Source organism: Periplaneta americana, chromosome 14 (assembly GCF_040183065.1).
Source record: "Periplaneta americana isolate PAMFEO1 chromosome 14, P.americana_PAMFEO1_priV1, whole genome shotgun sequence".
NCBI lineage: Eukaryota > Metazoa > Arthropoda > Insecta > Blattodea > Blattidae > Periplaneta > Periplaneta americana.
Window position 1 is genome coordinate 135,801,868 of NC_091130.1, and position 22,106 is coordinate 135,823,973.

The 22,106-nt window shown below is 37.3% G+C and overlaps 1 protein-coding gene across 9 annotated transcripts in view; it reads left to right on the forward strand.

Moving 5' to 3' along the window:
• The window catches only part of Ntan1 (N-terminal amidohydrolase 1), a 624,645-nt gene that overhangs the window by 573,614 nt on the left and 28,925 nt on the right, over positions 1-22,106 (forward strand). For 7 of the 9 annotated variants that reach the window (XM_069846121.1, XM_069846123.1, XM_069846124.1 and 4 more), the window contains 4 exons: positions 652-694; positions 4,932-5,123; positions 9,741-9,806; positions 19,477-19,659. In XM_069846121.1, the coding sequence (XP_069702222.1) occupies positions 4,937-5,123; positions 9,741-9,806; positions 19,477-19,659 (436 nt within the window). In that variant the 5' untranslated portion in view covers positions 652-694; positions 4,932-4,936. The remainder of the gene's footprint in view (positions 1-651; positions 695-4,931; positions 5,124-9,740; positions 9,807-19,476; positions 19,660-22,106) is intronic. The other 2 variants (XM_069846125.1, XM_069846129.1) reach the window with 1 other exon arrangement.

The window sequence follows — 22,106 nt, forward strand, 5'->3', positions numbered from 1 at the left end:
GTAGAGTTTTGAGTAGCACATTGAACCCTCTGAGGCACCAAAGAGCTAAGAGCGAAGACTAAACACTGTATGACGCGTCATGAACATAACCACGGGAAATTATCAAATGGCAGATCATATACTATGGTGGTATGGCAAATACATTATTTGAGCAAAAATTATCATTGTGCTGTAGCACTGTAGCACTTAAGGACGGGCCGCCCCTGTTAACTTTACAACCGTTGCTTATAAATATGGCTTCCCCGCAAAAAAAAAAAAAAAAAAAAAAAAAAAAAAAAAAAAAAAAAACCAAGGCCGCTTTTGTTATTTACGAAGTAAGGAGTAAAGACATCTATAAAATACAATTTAAAATAACCGTCAAGAAATGAGGAAACCTTATTGTTAACTGTAGGCTGTATGTTCGTTTTTATTCCAGTGAAAATAAAATTTAAAATATGAAACAAAAGAGTAAAAGTTAATATGCTTACGGATAATTTCAATTTTATTGTATATTACTCTCTACATTATATACCAGCAAATTATTTTATGGCATCTTGAGAAAACTCGTTCATTTTGTGAAAGTTGATACATTACTAATAGGATTCCTGTTGTAACCTATAGTTACGATTATTTTATGTGTAGTGACTGATGGTTTTTTTCATTTTGTTTCAGGTATGTGGCGTATGAAGTTATAGTTTCACTTAGAATTTTGTTGGTAAGTAATATTTTAATGTTTAGTTTAAAATAAAATATACTTAAGCACAATGTAGTCTCGATTAAATTTTTATTTATACTATTTAATCGTGTTAACATACAAAATGGCGAGAAAATAAACCTTCAACCTTTGAAATGTAGAAAAATATAGACAGAAGCACTAATTTTATTTTGAAGAAAAAATTGGATAATACAGCATGTCAGAAGCCATTTCATACAATACAGCGTATGAAAATGGCCGTAGGGGGGTAGAGAATCATCATCTGCTTAAAAGATCGGGCCACTTCTGCACAACACACGACAAACTGAGAGGCATATACAGATTTCCTTTGCGAGGAAGATAAATGACCACCTTACTTCAGGATTCGAACCTGAGTCCGTAGGAATTGCAGCTAAAATCGCGACCGCTTTAGCTACAGTGGAGACTAGATATGCACAGTAGAGCCAGGAATAGAGTACTAAACCCCATTTCAGTTTGGTTGATAGGCTTTCCCCTCCACTCACACTCTCTGCCATCAGTGAAGGGGAAGATGCTACTGTCCATCTCACAAACGTTCGACTAATTGACTTTCTACATAGTGACAAATTTTATTTCTGAAAGTGTTTATCGGTACAATATATTTCGAAAGTCCATACTAAGCGTTTATATTGAATTTCATTGCTGTTTATATCAACTGGCACATTAAAAAGCTACCGACAACAAAAGATAAATGTTTTCTCCGCCGCTAGTTGCTACTCTAAGCATACACAATGAGACAATCTGCACTGAATCGCTCCCCTTGACTTCATAATTCAAACTGACATTCCTAAAATGTAATTAATTATTAGTTGAAAATATTGTAAGAACTACACAAAAATATACTCTAACATGTAACTGTCAAATATCTGTAACCCTGTATTTTATGTTCACTTATGTGCTTTATTTAATATTTTATTTGCTAGTGTGTACAGCTTGGGGGGTGCAGGTATAAGAGGTAACAGCTACCGGTCTGTTACTGACGGACTCAAGGCAAGCAGAAGGGGAAAGAAATGCCTTCGCATCCTCTCAACTTGTATGAAATGTCGTTTAGTAGGATGCGAAAGTTAAAGACTTTCCCGATTCAAACGCAAGAGGCGCTGATGTAGAAATTGATCTTGCTGCCACCTGTTTTGCGTTGGAATAACTAACTACTCGATGCGTCTAGAAGTAGATCGTAATTTGCTCACACAATGGTCTACGAAATGGAGAATATAAAAATTAATTAAACCAAATCACAGACGGTTCTCACAAAAAGATTTCTACGTTTACAAGAAGAATTCACAGTTCAGCAACAAACCATACCTTCTAATTCGGCTGTAAAATATATTGGCGTTCACTTTGTTCGAAGATTGATTTACAGACAACGTAATAGCCTAATTTTGATCAGAGACAGAGCTTTTCAACTTTTCATGTTGTTGTATCCTCTCTTTAAAAGTCCCGTAACTGTTGAAGTCAAAGTTTTATTATACTGTACACATGTCTGATCCGTTCATATGTTGTCATATGTCTCTGAAATTTGGTCAAATGCTCATATGCGTCATATTAAAAGACCAGATGGAATATAATGATTAGTACAGGGACATCATTTTATTTTTACTTCAATTTTTATTGTACCTGAGTTTTTTTACTGTACTTCACTCCCACCCCTTCTACTAGTAAACTTCCAACCGCTCTTCACGCAACCAAGGCCACGTGTGCAGTGAAAATCGCCTTAGTAGACAGTACTGAGTTTATGAGTATAGTACGTTCCAGAAATATGTTCGCGTTTTCCAATGACGAAAGAGCCTTCAATATTCAATGATATTATCGCACAGGTACTGTCGTCCGTTTGCCTACGTCACATCCCGGTTTCTCTCACCCGCTTCTGCTCGCCCCTATGTAAAGGCTAGTGACTGGGCTGTCTTAGCTCTTTTCTGAAAACATTAGTTTCTGTTAGGAATTGGACGTCTACGTAATATTATACAATTATTGTTTAAAATAACTTAAATAAAAGGGCCTCGCTAAGTAATTAACTGTCACGTGATTTCCGTCCTTTCTACGACCCTGCTACAAAACCACTTCGACGAACACTAGATAGCATGTCTGAGTAATTTTATCTTTTCGGATCGGGCAGAAGTGAAGATTGAATTTACAGTACGTAAGGTACTCTTTTATAGAGTAGGTATAGAATTGTTTCAACATGAGTTACTAGTTCGAAGGACGAAACTGGTAATTAGGTACAATAGTCTATACTGTGATAATATGCACATAAGAACTGAAGCCTGTATCGAAATGAACGGCCACCATTTTCAAAATTGTACTGTACTATGCGCCACTCGTTGTGTCATATGTTTGATACAGTTATTTTCAGCATAAAGAGTTGAAATGTAATGCATTAAACAAAATAGATGTATCAAATACAAAAATAAATAATACTACAATTAGATATAGTAAGACAGTAAAAAATTTAGGGGTATATTTAGATTCCAATTTAAATTTTCAAAGTCAAGTGACCTACATATGTAAGAAAACTTTTTCCATAATTCATTCCCTCAAACACTTAACCAACGTTTTACCTCTCAGCCTTTAAAAGAACCTGATCCATTATTGCGATTCTCTATTCACGAATCTAAATACTGATCTTGCCCATAGACTACAGCGTGTTCACAATATCTGCGTGCGTTTCGTTTGTAACATTATAAAATTCGATCATGTAACACCGACACTAAAATTGTTGTCTTGGAGTCCACTTAAAGAAAGAAGATTCTTCAACTCTCTCTTATTACTATTTAAAATCATCCACACCTCCACACCCTCTTACCTAGCATCTCGTTTTGTTTACCTTTCACTAACTCGAACCCGGAACATGTACCTTCTCTCTATTCCTCTGCACAGAACATCCTTCTACGCATCATCTTTCAGCATATCTATTCCACGCCTCTGGAATTCTCTCCCTGACCATGTCAGAGACTGTCGGACAATATCAAAATTCAAATTTAAATTAAAAAATCACATTCTAGTTCGTGGAATTGCTTGTTGAACACACGTCAGGTTGCGCAACTTCACCTTAACCCATGACATATAGTAAATATTGTAACTATGCTGTTGTAAAATTGAAAATTAATATGTAATGTATTTATTATTATTATTATTACTATTATTATTATTATTATTATTATTATTATTATTATTATTATTATTATTATTGTCAGTTATCAATATCATCATTGCTAACTCTGTTTTCTTTCTTTTTTCTTGTATTAGCTCGATGAGAGCTCTATAGGGCTTTAACTTAATTTGTATTATTTTCATCAGTGTTTGTATTTCTTTTTTGTATTTATATGTGCTATCTGGTAGGATGGAAGAGAAGGCCTTATGGTCTTAATCCTGTCAGATTAAATAAATAAATTATTAAATTATAAGATGTAACCACAGTCTAGTACTGGGTGTTCAGTTCAAAGTGTGTCATGGCTCGCTGTATGCCGTCACGTGGCTAGTCGATGAGCCTAGAAAATTCAATCTTCCTACACTTCCGCAGAGGTGTATTACTTATCTGCCAGAGAAGTTGCCTAGCAAGTACGGCGTTCATTCTGAAGAGTACTTACCGATACGTACGGTAACGCTGGTAGTGGCAGGAATGTGAACTGTTTCGAAATATGTACTGAGGTGAGTTTTTTCTTACTGTCGGGATATGGGGAGAGGATTAAGACGATTACTTACGTATTTGTTGACATTAACTTCGACGGTCAACATGGACACGGAGCATTTGATTTGTATTGTGGAATGTTGCCGTACGCAACCGATGATAACAAATACCCTGCGTACGACTTGGCCGCGCAAAACACAGTTCGAAAGAGGTTATGGTAGCACACAGACCGTACAGACCGCCATCTGTTGCTACGACGTTCAAGTTATACCGTACACGTTCTCAAGTTCAGATTGAACGCCTTGATTAATAGGCAACTTCTCTGACACAAAAGCTAAAACTCGCTTTAAATCGCTGGCTCATCAACAGTGACGTCATGACACACTTTGAAATGAACACCCAGTATATAGTCACGAAGCTTGAGTTGTTGAGGGTACTAGGAACAATAGACTGTGCCGATACTATTTCGCATTATCTGTGATGAGGCGATAGTAGCGATCCTAGTGGTTAGCAACTATCTATGGATGCATATTCCCTAGGTATTGAGCTTCGTGACTGTATATACTAGACTGTGATGTAACTGTGATATTGCAGGTAGAATGGTTTTAGTGCTAAGCGGCGTGCTGCAGGAGGAGGCGCCGCCAGACACGCGGACCTTGTTCCATAACCATCCGGTCTACAAGGACTCGGCGTCCCAACTCGTTTCCATCCCCACCAAGGTGGTCGGTCCTGTTGGTCTGCTGTATGTGCAGCAAAGAGAATTGGCAGTCACGATACCTCATGACAGTAAGTTAACTGATATTAACGTCAACAATAAAACATACTTAGGCCCGGTTTCTTCAACCTTTGTTAAAATGCACCTAACATAGCGTTAATTAACTGTAAGTTAAAAGTATGAATTGCTGTTAAAAATATTGCGTTTCTTCAACTTTACATTTCACATTTTAACATTCTGTTTGTTAACTCTCTGTTAGGACCAGAGATTCTAGAGTTTAACCATAACCTATAACCAAGTATAGGCTCACTTCTGTTTTCTGAACTCTGACAATTGCGATTCTCGCTTGTTTCCGTTGTTTGACTCAGAGAGGATAGAAGTCTTTCTATTCTCTCAGGTTTGATTTCTGCTTCTTTCCTCGTCTGTATCACAATAATTAGCGTGGAACGGTGTATTGGTATTGCTGTTATGAAATGGAAAACACTGGAACAAAAAGAAATCGTGGGACTAATTTCTCTTCGTTCGAAAGAAACCTTCTGCTGGAAATTATTTCGCAGTATAAACGAATTAATGAGAATAAACAAACAAACGGATCTAAGTTGAAAGCGAAAAGTGAGGCTTGGCAGTAAATAGCCTATACCTTTGTATGAACTTCAGGTCTGTCAAATCACAGAAATCATCCCCTCTGTTTATGTATTCATGGATATCATTTTCTAAGTAATCCAGATATAAAAGTTCAGCATCTAACGCACCAGCCATATTGGATACTTCTATGCTAACAGAGAGTTAAATGATTTAACTGCATGAAATTGGGCAGTTAAATTAACATAGGTTTTAACAGCCTGTTAGTACTAACAGTAGTTGAAGAAATGCTTCAACTCTTAAGTTGACAGTTAAAATGGAATAACACACTGTTATAATTTAACAAATATTGAAGAAACCGGGCCTTAGAGCATGTTAACAAGCAAGTACACTAGTCGCCTGGAATCTGAAAGCATAGCGGCCGTTAGCTTCGTCTGTAAAACAGAGAGTGCGCATGCGCGAGCTATAGTACTGCCATGGATAAATATATAATAGGATGCGAAACTTACTGATTTTCCTTTAACACATACTAGAGGCGCTGTTGTAGAAATTGATCTTGCTGCCACCTGTTGGGAGGAGGGGCGTTATTACATCTAGCAGCGCACCAGGTAGCGAAAAGAGTAACTAATTACTCCATGCATTTAGCAGCGCACCTGGTGACGAAAATGTTAAACTGTGCAGAAGGTATTCCCACCTAACCCCATCTATACTAATAATAAATCTGTAGCCGAAATTTTTCTGGTAATTCTCGATTTTCCAAAAATAATTGGTCCTAACATATATAATTAACCACCCTGAAACCGAAAATCGCATTTTTGAAATTTTTGTTTGTATGTCTGTCTGTAAGTTTGTTACCTTTTCACGCGATAATGGCTGAACCGATTTATATGGAAATTGGAATATAAATTGAGTTCGTTGTAACTTAGATTTTAGGCTATATGGCATTCAAAATACTTGATTTAAAAGGGGGGTTATAAGGGGGCCTGAATTAAATAAATCGAAATATCTCGCTTAATATTGATTTTTGTGAAAAATGTTACATAAAAAAGTTTCTTTAAAAATGATTTCCGTTAAGCTTTATTCTTTACAAAATTTTGATAGGACTGATATTTAATGAGATAAATGAGTTTTAAAATTAAAATAACGCCATCTAAGACGGTGCAATGAATTAAGAACAAATGACTTCGTCTATAAGGGGCCTTGGACAACAACAATCGAAACAGGGACCTTGGACATCAACAATCGAAAGCTATTAAACATAGCCTACAGAGAATGTTTCTGTGTTTGTATGAAGTAATATCAGAAGCTAAATTAACCGATTTGTATAATTAATTATTATTTCACCATTGGAAAGTGTAGTTTCTCTAGATGGACATAATGCTGTAATGTTATTATAGTAACGTCTGAGTAAATCGAGGACAGGTAAGATTAAAATAGCTTCTTATGCACAGAAAATTTGATAGGCTATTTTGTACATTCGTTGTTGTATTTCTTAAAATAATATTTATGTACACTCATTTTAATCTCAGAGAATTAACGAACAACGAGAGTGTATTGATTTAGTATGCAGTAATAGTACGTTAGCTTAGCAATCCATTATTTTATAATTCAAATTTTAACTATGCTCAATTGTATCGTGTTAAAATACATAAAATATATATGCAATAAATGCAGTGCAAAAAAAATTGGGTAATGAGCGAAGCAGATTATCTTCCTCTGTTGTAAAAGTTGTTCCCTGGATCAAACGTCCTATTTTAATTATGTAATTACTTTATATTTATTTCTAACAGGTGCAGCGGAGCGCACGGGTACGGATAGTTTAAAATAAAACATTTACATTTTTATTCCTCACAGCATCTTCTACTGAACATTTTTACCAGAGCCAACAGGAAGATAAAAGAGACCATCTATTTTACACTACCCAATTAAAATAAAGCAAAAGGTTAGATAATTGGGATTGTATTCTTTGGGTATTTATTGTACAGCGCAATGGAAAAGTCTGCAAGAACCTACTTAGATAGTTCAATTTATTATATTAATTTTACTTTACGATACAATCAACAACACTAGTTTTACAACGTCCATAAACATCACTGTTTAACATACACTGCTTATACACACGTAGTATCACTTTATGTTCACTTACTAGCAAGTTTCTGTCTGCCATCTTGTCTCTTCGAGCAATATCTCGAACGGATAAATAGAGAACTATGGGTAATGTACCCAACACGTAGTTCTAATGTTCACCACCTACAACGTTGGGCACTGATCATCTTATTTCAGCCCCCCGCCGTCAGATGGTGCTGACCACAGTTTCGCATCCTATTATATATTTCGGTCACTTCAATTAAAAATATAAATGGTCCAGTTCGTTAACCATCTCTGTTAAAGTAAAAGCCTTTTAAGGCTGACACTTATGTACCATACATGTTCCTGTTAATAAAAAAATATATATATTATATATTTATCCATGGTACTGCTTCTAACCACAGCGTGACGTCACTCATGCTTACAGATCCCAGGCGGGAAGTGTAACTATGTGGTTTGAGAAGTATTCTACTACGTATTGTTTACACCAACTTAAAGTCAAACCACTTCCTTTTTTTCGTGCTATGCACAGGAACTACGCCGTCAAGGCATAAAATAATATTACATTATTAATGTTCTGTTTATTAGAATGATTCACTGTGATACATTTTTGGACAGGTCTTGACGGGCTTAATTGAAATCCTGAATAATAAATACATTAAGAATACATTTAAGAAAACAATTTCATTAATAAATAACGCTAGAGCTGAGACGAGATGTTATGGCACCAACCTGCGCGAAGTTTTAAATTGCTGGCCAGCAGGGTAGAGGAGTGGGGGTTGTTTGGGTTACGGTTCTCAAGCTCAGAGCGGCAGGCATATCCGTTTCATCTCTTTCCAAAAACATTCGTCTTACCTTAGTATCATCACTTTCCTACTCAAGAGTCCGAAGGTACCTAATGAAATTACGCCCGCTATTCCATCTTTATATTCTTATTCTCCGTCCGAATCAGACGACTGATCTGTGCTGGAATCAGATGTCCCTAAGTTTATGGTTGGAAATGTTCTCCAAAATACTGTCCATCACGTGCTCACTTTCAATGTAATTGTTCTCTACTTTCTTCACATAAGCTACACTGATATCCATTCTTGGAAGAAGCGACTACAGAGTCGGCCTCTGGTTATGCGTAGCGTAGAAATTATATAGATGAGTCTTCTTAGGACTTCCTCATCAAAACTGTGTACAGCTGCAACAATCTTCTTCTTCGGCTGTGACTGGAGAAAGAATCTGCTGTTCCTGCCACAATATTTTTCCCTTCTTTCTTGATTCTTGCCAAGGTTCGCTTTGGAATACCAGTGGCAGCCAGTACTCTTGCACACACGCTTTTCAATGGAAATGGTATTCCATTTAAAGCCTCTTCTGACATGAATTTCCAAACATTGTAAGCTATTTCATGTCCTTGACTATGAACTACTCTATGATTTCACACCTTAGACAATGGCATAATGAGGGCGGTCAGAAGGACAATGTTTTCAGTATTAGCAATAGCAGTAGTAGCAGAACGATCTGAACACTCAGAATGCTAGTAACCAACTAACCCAACACCCCTCCAGTTTAGTGTGAGGGCGAGTCCAAGCAAACGAACTAAAATACGTCCCTCGCGCTGGTGCCATAACTTCTCGTCCGGGCTCTACAAGATTGTCTCCTCATCGGTATTATTTCCCCCTTCCAATTGTACACCTTTTGTATGAAACAATTTTTCATTTGGTGCTTGCGTACAAAGTTACAGTACAGTCAAGATAAAGGGGACATTCTGTATAGTTGTATACTTGTTTGTATGTGGAGTTTTTACTTTCTGATAGTGTGGGAAGCTGATCACCTGTATTTTGAGATCCATGATTCATAATTATGATCAGCTGATCACTAATTTAATGTCAGTCATTTAATCGTTCGAGTCTTGCAAGTTTCTGAACATGGATAATTGCTGTATTTCTTTTATGTATCTCTTAATTGGTGCAACAAAACAAAATGCAGTATCTATAAGGGACACATAATCTATAATGCATTTTTTATTTCAGAAAATGTGAATATTCTGGGATCAGACGATGCCACAACATGCATCATTGTTGTCCTTCGTCACTCAGGTTAGTAATTTAAAGTTTTTTTTTTTTTTTTCGGGCTTCATTGCTGATGTTTAATGGAGTCTGGTACTATTTCAATTTATTTTAAATACCATTTATATTTCTGTTTAACGGTATAAATACGTACGATGTATCATGGCAGATATAGTGCTTTTTAGGTACCGGTACAAGAAGTGACATCTTGCACTCCAAGTCACAGCTCATAATTTTAAGTAACGTATTCAAATAACTTATTTTGAGTTCCAGATTTGTATGTACGGTACATACTAAATACTTTTACATACAAGATTTTTTCAGTCGCTATCCATTTTCTTTAGGTTTATTCTCTTTTGACGTATAATAATTTGTGTTGGATTTTGATTAAATGTGCTTCTGTACCAATATTGCTCCGAATGAGTGTTACAATAAACATGTATATACTGTTCGCGTAGGCTTTCGCGGCTGGTGTACATGGTGTGTGGATAAGCTTCAGGGCTTCTACCGCGTTGTCTTGGTGTTATTGGCTGACGTTTCGACCGCTGTGTTGTGGCCATCTTCAGAGCAGTTGTTATCCAACAACTGAAGCTTATCCACACACCATGTATATAGGTATACCATTTTTGGCTGGATTTTATTCAAGGGATTTAATTTTGGAAATAGTATCTTTAAGATTATTTGGCCATTGTATAATTATATTATATGGTGTTAGTTTACACTTATGTATGTACGAGGCGCGTCCATAAAGTAACTTTCAGCGTATTCCGAATCTCACCGGACCGGTGGACAACAATGACATCACGCTGTAGCGAAATAGGAACAAAACTGCTGGAAGGATCGATGGTTGTCATGGCGACTGTATGAATTGTTGTCTGTGCTACGCTAGCAAAATTTTGCGAAATTTCCGTATTGCCATCTTGTTCAAAGAAAAGAGAGCATAAACAATTTATTTCTTGAACCGGTAGTAATTACTGGTCCGTTGACATGTTCGCTCATAAGCCATTAACATTGTTTTTACGTTGTGCTCATTACAAACAATACAGCAGAACACACCGCCATGACACAACAGTGCACGATGTCATTCGTCTGCTAATTCCCGCCCTATACAAGAACCAATCAGATTCACTGATGGCGGCTGATGGAGACTGTCACTACCTCTGCAAGCTGATGGCACCGGTGCGACAGCGGTGGAGCATCAGTGACGCCATCGGTGAAATTCGGAACACCGTGATGCCATCAGATTGCTCAGCGCTGAGATTCGGAATACGCTCTTTCCCACTCGTCCCACAGCTAGCAAACCATATATTGCGCGAAGCCACTGCGTGTACGTGATAGAGTAATGCCCTAGCATGGCGCATGCGCTAGCGGAACTTCCCGAGTGCTCTCAGCCTCTCACTAGCTTCGTTTCTGCTGCGTCTGAAGTGCGATCAGTGATAAAGTTTTTAAATGCACAGGGCATAGCGCCGATTGAAATGTATCGTCAGCTGTGCCAAGTCTATGGGCCTAACGTCATGAGCAAGCAGATGGTGCGTTGCTCCACAAGGTCGTCTATGATGATAGTTGGCCTCCCTCTGCGCTCCTCGTCATGCACATTTTGGCCTGCTGAAAATTGTCTACAGCAGCAACGCTCATGACTAGATGAAATGATGTTAGATTTTTGGTAGAAATTATGTTTCATTGTACATTTTCGGGACACTTCTTCGTTTCCTAATCTGGCATTCCATAATTCCATTAATTACTAACACTAGTCTGATACGATATACTATGATGTGTGGAATACCGCGCCGTGGCGTCGCGGTCTAAGGCATCCTGCCTAGGACTCGCGTTACGAAATGCGTGCTGGTTCGAGTCCTCATGGGGGAAGAAATTTTCTCATGAAATGTCGGCCAGTGTATGGGACCAGTGCCCACCCAGCATCGTGATGCACTTGGGGAGCTACGATAGGTAGCGAAATCCGGTTGCGAATGCCAGCTATAATGGCTGGGAGGATCATCGTGCTAACCACACGATACCTCCATTCTGGTTGGATGATCGTCCACCTCCGCTTTGACATGTGGGCGTGAGGCCAGCAGCCGGCTGGTCGGTCTAGGTCCTTCACGGGCTGTAGTGCCACGGATTATTATTATTATTATTATTATTATTATTATTATTATTATTATTATTCTTATTCTGATACGATATACGTACATTCACTTCCCGAGGCTAATCGCGGACACCATCTCACAGCTAAGACAATTTCGGCAAGTGGAGGATGCTGGGGGACAGTGATGAATAATCAACTACCCTTCATTCATGGGGTAGGGTTTACTTTGAGATGAAACTCAATTTCGTACAAGGAAACATGTTCCCCAAAACCTCCAAATACCCTTTCGTGAAGAACAGTTCAGAAAATACAGCGTATCCCTAAATGATTATCGAGATTTCAAAGTTGTTTTATTCCTACTTGCAATATATAAGAACAAACCTTACATAGGAATAAACAGCAGCTCTACAAGTTTTCATACCGTAACTTATAAGACGTGTTCAGTGTGAACACCATTTGTCACGCTGTAGACATCCAGCCGATAGTCACCAGAGTCTAGAGTTATAGTCTCAACAGCAGCAACAATCCTTCTCAACTTGGCAGATCGGCAGGTACACAAGGTCCTTCATTGCCTCCACAGAAAGAAATCACTTGGTGTGAGGTAGGGTGTCCGTGGCTGCTCTCAGTTCTCGACTCTTTCGTTAGGCATACGTGAACGTTCTGAACTCTTTCCTTTACAGATTCATCCAGTCTTTTTAAACTATCTATGCCATTTTGTAAATCTGACGATGTGACCCAACAACGATGAGAAACAAACGCTGCGAACATATGATACGAAACATTCATAGTTCTTATTTCAATACATGTAGGAAATTCACTTTCGTTTTTAAAGCCATACCAACCACTTGAAACCACGATAAACTCATTTAGGGATACGGTGTATTTTGGCTCATAAATTTATTTCAGTTTATTTTCAGTGTCACTTCTGTTTTGGGTTTCCATCTAATGTTTTTCCTGCGGAAGAAAAAGGAAAGTTAAAACACATGGTTTGTCAAAAATCAATGTTTATATCCGTCTAAAATCAAAGCTGGTTTCTTTAATGATGGTCGTAGGACCTTTTATTGCATTAAAGTAATTTAGAATGGAATGTGAAAAAGTTAGTGATTATCCAGATTACTTGTATTACAAGACATTATGTCAGATGTCACAGGTTATCATCGTAGCATGTGTAATATATGGTATAAAATGCCAGGAGGTTATTGAACTTATTGCAGCTTATTTGTAAATACAGCTGAAATACTATCTTGCTTTGTATTCAGTAACTTTGAGGTTTTGTGCAAGGTTTGCTATGAATTCACGATTTAAGGCTCAATGTCAAGGTGTCTGTAGTAATGGAATTTTCTTTCGGCTATAGATACATCTTGAAATTTTTGTGATGGTGCTGGTGGAGACATTTTTAGTTTACTCCCATTTCTCCTGACATAAGACTTGTTCCAGCAAGCAATTCAGAACACGTTACGAATTAGCCTAATACCACAGTCTAGTATATAGTCACGAGGCTCAATACGTAGGGAATTACATCCATAGATAGTTGCTAACCACTAGGATCGCTACTGTCGCCTCATTACAGACAATGTGAAATAGTACCTGCACAGTCTATTGTTCCTAGTACCCTCAACAACTCAAGCTTCGTGACTGTATATACTAGACTGTGCTAATACCGAACATCTTTCGATGCATTCGCCAGTTGAATACGTTCTCAGAACTAGTTCGGGAGTTTACGCTGTTGGAAGTTTTGTTGAACTGTTCCTTAACGGCCTTCGGAGTTTCTTTTCATATTCCAATAATTATATTCATCTTCCGAACTTAATTCGTCATAAAATATATCACTATCACCTTCCAAATCATTCATGATCGAATTCTAGACTATTCTTTAATTGTAACCTGCCTAGTCTCGAAGCATTTTAACCTCATCCTCAGATTAAGTCACCTGCTCATGCATTAGCAGTTAAGAATTCCCAGTTCCTGCTCTCAGTTGAGAACAAATTTCACCTGTTCCGAACGATTTACAAAGCACGCTGGAACAAGAAACTGGGAGTTCAGAATAAGTTCAAGTCTTATTGGAACGCACTTTTAGACACTGCGCATGAGCAGGCAGTTCAGAATCGATTTTGAACCGTACTGGAACAAACCTATTATTCTACCAGTTCTTATACTTTTTATTATCATCTCCATTGGCCTAATTACCTAGCATTGTAAGATTACCTCCATAAGGGCACGTCAGAGAAAATATGTAAGATCACTGATCGAAACTGAATTTAGATGAAGAAAGTGGTAGATAATGTGGCGATGTTCTTAAAAGACTTTTGAAGTTTAGCCTACCCCAAAAAATTGAGGAGTTAGATCCGGTGCTACGGATTGAGCCTCGGCGTAGCTTAGTGGTAGAGCACCCAGTGCGTAGAACTGGGGGTCTTGGGTTCAATCCCCGGCGCCGGAGCGAATTTATATATATATACAGGGGCATCATTTTATTTTTACTTGCATTTTTATTGTACCTGCATTTCTGAATGTACTTCACCCCTACCCCTTCACTAATATCCTTGCTCCCGTCAGACACACAAACTTACGGCCGCTGTTGCATTCGAAGTCTTCAAGCAGTGAAGTAAACACTGCAGTGTATAGTGTGTTTCAGAAATAAGGTTGCGTTTTCTATAGAAGAAAGAACCTATATTAATAATATCGTACTAAACAATTATATTCAAGAAACGATAAATTCAATTTCAGAGAATGTGCTTCAAAATGTTATTAATAATATGCGTAAAGAATTGAAGCCTGCATTGTAATGAACGGCAACCATTTTCAGCAACTTGTTTAAAAATTCAGATTAGCTTTTTTTGAATTGAGGTGGCTAGAAGCAAAGGAATGCTAGTGACATTTGTAATAACATGAGTTAAGTGCATCCAGTGTAAGCTTAAGTGTCTAAAATTTTAGTGGCAAAGGGATATTTTAATCGCATCACACATTAAAATTTAAATAAAAATTTCACCGATTTTACGAAAGCTTAAATATTTAAACCCCATTTTCTCAAAAGTAACTGAAGTGCACTTACAGCCCCCTCAATTTAAACGCACTCTCTATATTGTATGTTAACATCAATAATTAATATGCTAAATAAAGTAGACATTATATAACGAACATAGCCGCCTGAAAAGTTGAGTTAAAAAAAAAAAGTTACTACTCCACTGTATTTTGATAAATTCCGTAAAAGTGATGATCAAACTGAAAATCGTAATATCGTATTTCCCTACAACATAAATGGATACACTACTTTTCTATCTTCCTATACCTAGTAAAATGATTTGTTTACATATTGCACTAGTAACATCAAACTCCTGTAATGGAAGGGGGCAACAGTGTTTTCGAGTATAGCCAAGTTAATGTTAAAAATGTTGGTAAAAATAAAGTGATGTCCCTGTGTGTATATATATATATATATATATATATATATATATATATATATATATATATATATATAGGGTATATATATATATATATACTTTTAACGCTTATATAACCACTGATTACCTTTGTGACTTCTTTACTGTGTTAATATGAGGAATTTTATCTGATTGGCTAGTTTCGAAGTGATATTCTTCATTGTCCAAATGAAAAATATCACTTCGAAATTAGTCAGCTAGGTAAAATTCCTCATATTAACACAGTAAAAAAGTTACAAAGTTAATCAGTGAAAAAATTTGAGTTATTGTACCTAGACGTTCGTAATAACGATGCAGAGCATTCCGATCCTGCCATATATTAGTTCACTGTTGCCAGTCACTCCAGTGAATTTATTGTTTTGGTTTTATTTTTAATATTATATACTTATTTGAATGGTTTTAATTATGAATTATTTTTTAGAATAGTTTTTGAGAGTTCAGTGCGAGACTTATGGCAGAAGCCTCTAAAGTCATGGCTACGTTACGACCTTGACTCGCAAGCTTGAGGGGGTATCGATTCGTTACATCTCCGTACGAAACGAAGCTAGCCTTCCGTCACATTAATACGTCGCGCTATATTGGTGTTCTCTGAATGCGCTACGATGTTGAGTGTTAGTTTAATCAAAAATGCATGCGTGTGTGTTACATATTAATTTTATGTAAAATGGCTCATACTGAGAGAACATCTAGATCATTATTCGTAGAATTAAAAGAGAAACCGTTTTCAAGTTGGACGTATGAAACAAAATGTGTTTACAAATATAGGAGATCGACACCACATTTACATATTAAAATAGCGGATGGAGGAAGACGAAATAGAAATTTTCGATTGTCATGATATAAGAAATACCCTTGGCTAACAGGGTGCTCTGAGACAAATAAGTTATATTGTTTTTTACTTGTATTCTGTTTGGGGGTGAGAATGGGTGGTTATCATCTTCTTGTGAGATGTGTCACAAAAAAGTTTGATAGAAAAGTCGTTAAACGTCTGCTGTATAAAAAGATATAATGTAAAGCAGATTTTTTTCAGCTTCCCCAGTATTTATACCTTATCTTCGCCACTGGTGAGTAGTATTATAGTCCCGTCGCTCTAATTTCCGGCAGCCAATCGCGTTGCAGGTCGGCTACATTTAAACGTGTGCGTCTTGTGATTCGCTGTGGAAGACGTTATTCATTTCTTAAGGCTCGATAAATACTTAATATAATCGCCCGCCATTTTGGCTCTTTCGTTGGCGTTCGCAGAAAGCACACGAAGACGTTATTTGCTGCTCAATTATTTGCTGAATTACAGTGCGTTTGATTTATTATCATAGGAGCTACGACATGATAATTTTTAACTGTGTGGCAAATAGATTCCTCGTATGGTAGCTCGGCAACGAACGAACAAAAATGGTGAATGATACTACCTACCTAGACTTTATAGAGCCTTCACTTCCTAAGACGTAAGCAAAGAAGAGGAGTCACGCCGGGAATAACAGCGTCGCGACTATAGTAGTCATGGTAGCAGCAGCAGCAGCAGCAGCTCTTGTGCAACAACTCGATCCGTATCATACACAATCATTGTTTGCACAGCGATCTTTGTCGTGCAAATTATTTTATTGTATACAGGGCCCGTGACTTGATATTACTATCAATCGTGAATGTCATCATAATTTGATTTTCTTGGCCTGTTCTTCGTCCATAGAGATTATACATTACATTTCGGAGAAAATTATATCTGAGTAGTAACTTATATATACTACGCTTTTACACTATCACGCCCACTAATTTTCACCGTAAACGTAGCCATAACTGACATGTTGGGTTCTCGCAGGTCGAAAGGTCAGTTGTTTATAGACGTTGCTTACAGTTTAGAGAAATCCTTTTTATATCAAGTATATTGTACGTATTAAAGCATTATGAGGTGTGAAAGCTATTTCGAAATTAAATTCTTCGAGAGCACTAAAGAGCATACACTAAGAAGGATTCGAACGTTAGTTGCGAAATACTGTAGTCACATTCTTCTACGAATATTTTTCCACTGGATTATATAGGGTGCGGCATAGAAACCAAGTGTTTTTAAAATAATCATAAAATAGTTAATTTTTGTTTTCAACACAATTTATTGGTAGAACAACATTTGTGAGAACATACCATTTCAGTTATGAGCGGAAAATTACATCTGGCATGTGATGTCTGTCTGTGTTGACGCATTGTTGAAGGCGCTACTCTTTCCAGGAGATCTCTGTTGATTTGGGTGATGTGTTTACGTATCGCGTCCCTCATTTAATCTAATATTCGGGGCTTATCCTCGTAAACACGTGCCTTTAGGTACTCTCATAGAAAAAAATCACATGTGGACAGGTCAGGGGACCGACAGGGCCATGAAACATGACCAAATCTCGAAATGAGAAACAGGACAAATAACTGCCATTGAGGCTCTGGAAGTATGCGCCGTGGCCCCATCTTGCTGAAACCACAAACGTTGACGATCAGTACATCTTCTTTGTAACTCAGGAATGAAAAAGGTTTTAATTATCTCATTGTAACGCACAGAGTTTACAGTAACTATAACCCCATTTTCTTGAAAAAAAATAGGGACCGATGACGCCAAACTGTCCCACCACGCACCAAACTGTTACTTTAGTACAATGCTGAGGTTTTTCGTATAAATGACGCGGATTTTCAGCAGCAAAATACCGAAAATTTTATCTGTTAACGGCTCCATTCAGGTGGAAATGGGCTTCATCACTCATGTTTTCATACTGCCCGTGGAGTGCAAGCATTTCTTGTGCGAAATTCATTGTTGGGGGTAATCTCTTGCATTGAATTTCTGCACAACCACTCATCTTGTATGGGTGTAAATGTAAATCGTCATGCAAAATCCGTCTTACCGTACGATTGCTGATTCCAAGTGCAGCTGAATGTCTTCGAGCAGAGCGGCCTAGGCTGTGCAGTATTGCTTGTCTGAGTCTTTCAATATTTCCTGGAGTACGTACTCAGTGTTGGAGGCTAGGCGGTTTATTCTTCAGTATTGCGCCTTTTGTTCAAAGATTGTTAACCCAGCATAAGATTGTGTCACGTACGGGAACAGAATCATTGCGATAAATATTGAATCTTTAGCAAAACTCACGCTGTATCGCGGTCACAGACTCACCATTTCTAACAAAACAATCATACACAAACATGCGTCCACTGCTCCATGATGCCGACTGCAGGTGAAATGCTATGAGCCACGGAATGGAATGACACATGCCGCACATCTCTCCCTTTCATAATGACCGAGTATAAGCCATTCCAAAAACACTTGGTTCCCATGCCCCACCTTCTATATAACTTGTTGTGTCATGTACTTAATTGAATTGATATATAATTAATTAAGTTGATATGTCAAATAATTAAGTTGATATGTAACTAATTAAGATTATATGTAATTTAGTTGATATGTAAGTAAATTAAGGTGATATGTAATTAATTAAGATGATATGTAATTAGGTTGGTATGTAATATGTAATTATTTAAATTCGTAATAGTTGGGTGGAATAGAAGTACTTATAAGTTAGATTTACTTTTGCTTATCAGGCGTTATTATGGAATAGTTTTTAATTATAGTCCTAGGTTTATTGCATCTACTATTTATAGATTTACGTTTATTTTATTTTATTTCATTTAGGTTTATTTTATTTTATTTCATGTAATTGTAATTATTGTATATTATATATCACTGCCACCGGGTGTATACCCAACTGTAGTGTAAATAAATATATACATACATAATGAGACTCCCTGGGTAACCCGCGGACATACTAAAATTCTCTCTTTAAAAATAAAGTGTGGAATTAAAATGTACCGTATTGTATTTCGTAAATAGCTACAAATTGATTTGTATAGCTTTCCCAAAATACGCTAATTTCAATATAAAATAATTATTTTTTCGAAAAGGAAACAGAAATGAACAAAATTGTATTAAACGTTTTTGTCCGAAATATCTCAAAGAATAACCCCCTTGAAATTAATGATATTACTTACAGTTCACCTTGTATAAATCCAGGCTCGAATCATCCCCTTTATCTTTTTCGTTGCCAATGCTACTTTTGCAGCTGTTTTAAATCAGATATCTTGGTTTACATGTTTAAAGGCTTTATGCATGCATAATGAATAAACAATGGAGAAATATAGAAATATTCTCTTGCTACAGGTTCAGGAGCAGTTGCCGTAGCACACCTAGACGGTGCTGGCACAGATGACGGAGTGATGAACATTGTTCATAGAGTACAGGAACTGGCCTTAGGTTATCCTGAAGGACGACTAGAGCTGCAGCTCATTGGTGGCTATTCGGACAGCCATAATTATTCAGAACAGTTGTTCCACAACATTATGCGTGAGTATTATTTTCTGAATCCCATCTAGTTTTAACGACCTCTAGACCTGTTCTTCCTTGTATGGCATTGGATGCCATTCTTACTACTTCACTATTACTAAAGATTGATAACAATTATGTTAACATGTTTGTTACAATTACTGAGTATGGTATGCTCCAAATATTGACTTCAAGGTCTTATTGCAGACTCAACAGTGGTGTTAATACTGTAGTAGCTATGTAGGCCTACTGTATCAGAAGAAATAAGAATCTACAGTAAAAAATATGACATACGAGGGGGATCCAGGAAATAACGACCGTTTGTTGTAATAATTAAAAAAATATATATATTTATTTGAAAAAACAAAGTCTGTTACATAACTGAAGCTTCCTTTACTTCTCTACATAATCACCACCTACATTTAAACATTTGTCGTATCTGTTCACTAGCTTTAGAATTCCCGTGTTATACTCCTCTGCCGCCAGTTCATTAAGCCAGGTGTTCAATGTCTTCTTCAACTCTTCATCACTTCCAAAACGCGTACCACCCAGAAAGTCTTTCAGTTTAGTGAAAAGGTGAAAATCGCTAGGAGCAAGGTCTGGACTATAGGGCGGATGATCAAAGATTTCCCAACCGAATTGATCCAGCAATTCTCGAGTTGAAGCAGCAGTGTGCGGGCGGGCGGGCGGGCGTTGTCGTGAAGAAGCACAACTCCTCTCGAAAGCATTCCTCGCCTCTTGTTTTGGATGGCTCGCCGTAGTTTTCGTAAAGTCTCACAATAACGATTTTCATTGATCGTAATGCCTTTTGGCATGAAATCCAGCAAAAGAACACCTTTGCGATCCCAAAAGACAGTAGCCATGACTTTTTGTGTTGAGAGAGTCTGTTTGAATTTTCTCGGTTTCTTGAATGATGAGGGATGATGCCACTGACGTGATTGGTGCTTGCTCTCTATGGTGTTGTGAGACACCCAAGTCTCATCACCAGTCACAGTTTGATCAAGAAAGGCGTCTCCATCTGTGTGATATCGCATCAAGAATGTCAATGCTGAGGCCATTCTCTGAGTTTTGTGTTGGTCACTCAGTTGCCGTGGAACCCATCGTGCACAGATTTTGTGGTAGCCGAGATGTTGCGACACAGTTTCACCAAGCAAAGAACGAGAAATGTCAGGAAAGGCAATATGCAATTCGTCGAGTGATGTGCGCCTGTCTTACAAGATTCTGTCGTTCACTTTAGTCTTCAGGTCTTCTGTGATGAGTGCTGGGCGTCCGGGTCAAGTTTCATCGTGGACATTTTTTCGCCCATTGTTGAACATTTCGCACCATTTTCTCACATTTCTTTCATTCATTACCGTATCACCATACACTTCTTTCAATTGCCGGTAAATTTCTGCAGGTTTCAAATGTCGGGCATTCAAAAATCGAATCACACTCCTCACCTCACAGTCGGCAGGATTATCAATCACGTTGTTCATTTTGAAGTAACACAAAATGCACAATGGCGACTTGTTGCAAGCAGTACTCACAACATTATGAGAACACATGTTAAGGAAGCCAGTTGACCTTCAAACAAGGAAGGGGAGTCAGCTGCGCGGCGGGTATGCGCGAACGGTCGTTAGTTCCTGGATCCCCCTCGTATTTAGCTAAAATATCAGATTACCTGTACTATCAGAATATCTTTTTAATTTGAGGATCTTGAGAATCAAAATAATGTTTCAACTGTATGTAATTATAAACGCAAATCAGTAGTTTTTTTTACTATATTATTACATGCTGCCAATTTCATTAAGGGTGCCAAAGACTAAGGAATAATAAATAAATAATAATATAATGAATAAGTACATAAATGAGGAAATAAATAACTGAGTAAATAAATAAGTAAATACATTATGAGATCATTGATAATATATTTGCTACTTAATGGTGGCGTTAATAGGAACTGTACACCAGAAATAAGAATTCTACGCTAAAAAAAATATGGCATATGTTTAGCTAATATCAGGTTACTTGTAACATATTTTATTAATTTGAAGATCCGGAGGATCAAAATAATGTTTGAACTGTATGAAATTACGAAATGGAAGTCAGTGCCATTTTTACTAGGTTGTTACTAAGATTCAGGTGTTTATGACCCAAAAAGTGGGAAATATGCAAGCAAATATGACCTCAAAAATAGCTAAATATGACCAAAGAAATGGATTCAAATTTAATTAATATTTAATTAATATACGTAATTGCCACATTCTTTGAATCGCATTATTTTAACATTAAAACACAAGTTTCATTTTTCCTTGTAATAGTTTGCTTCCATATACAGGAGAGGGTACATTTTCTCCTATTATTCACAATTCTTGTTCCTCTAAAGAGCAATAACCCATATTAAGCTGTGGATAAATAAATACCTGTCATAATTACAATCAAATAAAGTTCTGGCCACCTGCGTGGCTCAGACGGTTAAGGCGCTTGCT